Source organism: Augochlora pura, chromosome 3 (genome assembly GCF_028453695.1).
Source record: "Augochlora pura isolate Apur16 chromosome 3, APUR_v2.2.1, whole genome shotgun sequence".
Classification (NCBI taxonomy): Eukaryota; Metazoa; Arthropoda; class Insecta; order Hymenoptera; family Halictidae; genus Augochlora; species Augochlora pura.
Window position 1 is genome coordinate 293,564 of NC_135774.1, and position 2,897 is coordinate 296,460.

Genomic DNA, 2,897 nt, shown 5'->3' on the forward strand with positions numbered 1-2,897 from the left:
GTCAGCTAGAGCGAGATCAGCGAGGCACTCGACCGTGCGTCCGCTTACCAAGTTCTCGGCCGAAAACAGAAAACTACCCTTCGTTCGTACGTTCGTCGTTCGTCGTTCGTTCGTTCGTCCGTCCGTCCGTCCGTTCGTCGGCCGGCCACGCTCTGGATTACCTCGGTGGCCCCAGGCCGTAGAACACGCAGTGCTACGTACGCAGCGGTTATCTTGGATTACCAGTGCAGTGCCGCGACAAATTGTTCGCGCAATTTGTCGTGAATCCAAATTGACATTTTTGTGATACGAGATGGTGACCGGGGTGGGTGCCACGATGCCGACCGGCGGGGTCACCGTCGGCGCTACGCCGCCGGCGCAGCACGTGCCCCAGGAGGCTGGACAGCCCCCTGCGCAAACCACCGCCACCACCACAACCACCAGAAGATCCGGCGAGAACCGACGGGTTAGTGTCGCGAGAGGATACATTGCCCTCCATCCTCCCTCCTGCATCGCGAATCGAGAAATGTTAGACGCGGCTCGATTCGAGCACAACCGTAGAATTTGTCGCCGCTTTTAGTCTGGACTCGGACTTTTTTTTCTTTTCGCCTCGCGTTGCCCCGAGCCATCGAAAGCCCGATAGAACGACCATCCCCGATTTTGGAACGGAACAAACCGTCTGACCTGGCAATTCTTTTCTGTTACAGAGTAACAAGCCGATCATGGAGAAACGGCGGCGAGCCCGCATCAACAACTGCCTGAACGACCTGAAGACTCTGATTCTGGACGCCATGAAAAAAGACGTAAGTATCTCGACGTTCGTTCGATCCCACCCGAGCACAGATGTCACAATGCTCTCCCTGGGAGACGTTGCCAGTGGACATCGGCGTCGGGCCTTTGCATAATCGTTCGTTTCTTTTCGATTACAGCCAGCGAGACACTCGAAGCTGGAGAAGGCGGACATCCTCGAGATGACTGTGAAGCACCTGGAGACGCTCCAGCGTCAACAGGTTGCCCTGGCCGCGGCGACCGACCCGAACGTCTTGAACAAATTCCGGGCTGGTTTCACGGAATGCGCCGGCGAGGTTGGCAGGTTTCCCGGTCTGGACGCGTCGGTGAAGAGGCGTTTGATGGCCCACTTGGCCTCCTGCCTCGGACCGGTCGAGGCGAGCAACGCGAACGCGCAGACGGCGAGCCAGCAGCCGGTGCAACCGGCGCCACCGACCACGCAGCTCCAGGTCCACATCCTGCCGCAGGTGGACGCGACCCCGAGGATCCAGGTCCAGCAGTCGAACGGGATCTTCTTCACGAACGCGAACGGCACGGGCCTCCAGCTGGTCCCGACCAGGCTGCCCAACGGCGACATCGCGTTGGTCCTGCCGGCCGGCGCGAAGGCGACCCCGGTCGCCTCGCCGGCGTCCTCGCCAGCCCCGACCTCGCCTCTGCCGACTCTGATCCCGATCCCTCAGAGAACGGCCAGCACGGCGTCGGCGTCCTCCTCGACCTCCTCGGCCAGCTCGACGTCCACGTCCGCGGCCAGTCCGATCGCCTTCGAGGCCCCGCCGGCCAACTTCCGCGAACAATCGACCGCGTTCAACACCGGCAACAGCCACAGGGACGTCGCCACCTCGCCGGCCAACGGCTACACCAGTGACCCGGAGTTCGACCCCCGCGTCTACAGTCCGCCGCTCCAGAAACCCCTCGCCCTCGTCATGAGGAAGAGCGTGGTCCACGAGATGGAGGACAAGCCGTGGAGGCCGTGGTAAAATCGTGATGTCGCGGGTGTTGCACGCGAGCGCGCGCGCCTAGCGAGAACAGTCTCGAGTGAAATATATTGTATATTGTACATGTTTTGACTGAAGACACGTGGATCGGTCGTTCAGCACCGTGAAAATTTACGGACACGGATATTGTTCCTTCTCGTATTTAGGATCGCGTCCTGCCAGCTAGGACACCCTCGGAACCGCGCGAGTTTTTTTCACTACTCCGAGTGCGTACGCGTTGGCCAGTAGCCTATGAGGCAGTGCCTTATACAGTGCCTTGTAAATAGTTTTATCGTACCGTTCAGAGAAAGGGAGAGAGAGAGAGAGAGAGAGAGAGTGAGCGCTGAAGCGAATGAGTGTGCGTGAGAAAGAGAGTCGAGAGGAAGAATGTAAAAATCCGAGAAATCATTCGTTTCTTCATCTACGTTCGTTAGACGTTTCGTTTCGTTTCGACGCGTACCCCCTTCCCCCCGACCCCGCCCCGAGTTTTGCATTCTTTCCACCTTTCGTCGTCTGTACATACATGTGTTTAGAAGGATATCGTATTTTAAGTGCCTTACGCAACAAGAATCACCGAGGTCTTCCATTCCGTTTCTTGTGCGTAGAGAAAATACGCCGAGCGAGTGTCTATGTATTCGCGAAAACTACGAGGAACCAGTTTCTCCTTTCTATTAATTTCATTCATTTTGTAACTAAACGCGAAACTTTAGTTCGTAGGATCGATTAAGTGCACGGATGAGCAAACGACGCGTGTGGGTGTGCGTGTGTGCGTGAGCGAGAGATAGTGTGCGAGCAGTTGTCCTATTTATATTTATATGAATGCAGAGAAATTAAATTTATAATTCCTCTCTATTGTGAGAATAGAAAAGATCGACGCTTACTACTGCAAGAGCATCAAATAAATATTGATCTCTTTCTTCAAACTTACTTCCGACATTCTTCTTTCGACCAACCCCCTCACCTCCGACACTTTTATATTCTCTCATCTATCTTACGTGTTTCGCTTTCGATTAATTCTGTCGCGAGATTTACTTTCTAAAAGTGACCATTTAGTAAAGTATTCGCTTCAAAATTGCCTTTTGCGTTCCGTTTCTTCTTTGCGACGGATACACAATTTGTTGATACCTTGAGTAAAACGGAAATGGATAAGCATAA

The 2,897-nt window shown here is 54.6% G+C and overlaps 1 protein-coding gene across 1 annotated transcript; it reads left to right on the forward strand.

Annotated features, from left to right (window-relative positions):
- The first annotated feature begins 277 nt into the window (after nucleotides 1–277).
- Nucleotides 278–2,669, forward strand: Hry (bHLH transcriptional repressor hairy). Its single transcript, XM_078176722.1, has 3 exons — nucleotides 278–445; nucleotides 687–782; nucleotides 909–2,669. Exons 1-3 carry the CDS (start codon nucleotides 293–295, stop codon nucleotides 1,743–1,745), a joined length of 1,086 nt encoding a protein of 361 aa, XP_078032848.1. The 5' UTR covers nucleotides 278–292; the 3' UTR covers nucleotides 1,746–2,669.
- The last annotated feature ends 228 nt before the right edge of the window (nucleotides 2,670–2,897 follow it).

Excerpts from the sequence above, each read along its gene's own strand:
- Hry (XM_078176722.1), top strand. The coding sequence starts at position 293 with ATGGTGACCGGGGTGGGTGCCACGATGCCGACCGGCGGGGTCACCGTC. Across the intron at positions 446-686 it reads GATCCGGCGAGAACCGACGG|AGTAACAAGCCGATCATGGA; the intron begins GTTAGTGTCGCG and ends TTTCTGTTACAG. Across the intron at positions 783-908 it reads TGGACGCCATGAAAAAAGAC|CCAGCGAGACACTCGAAGCT; the intron begins GTAAGTATCTCG and ends TTTCGATTACAG.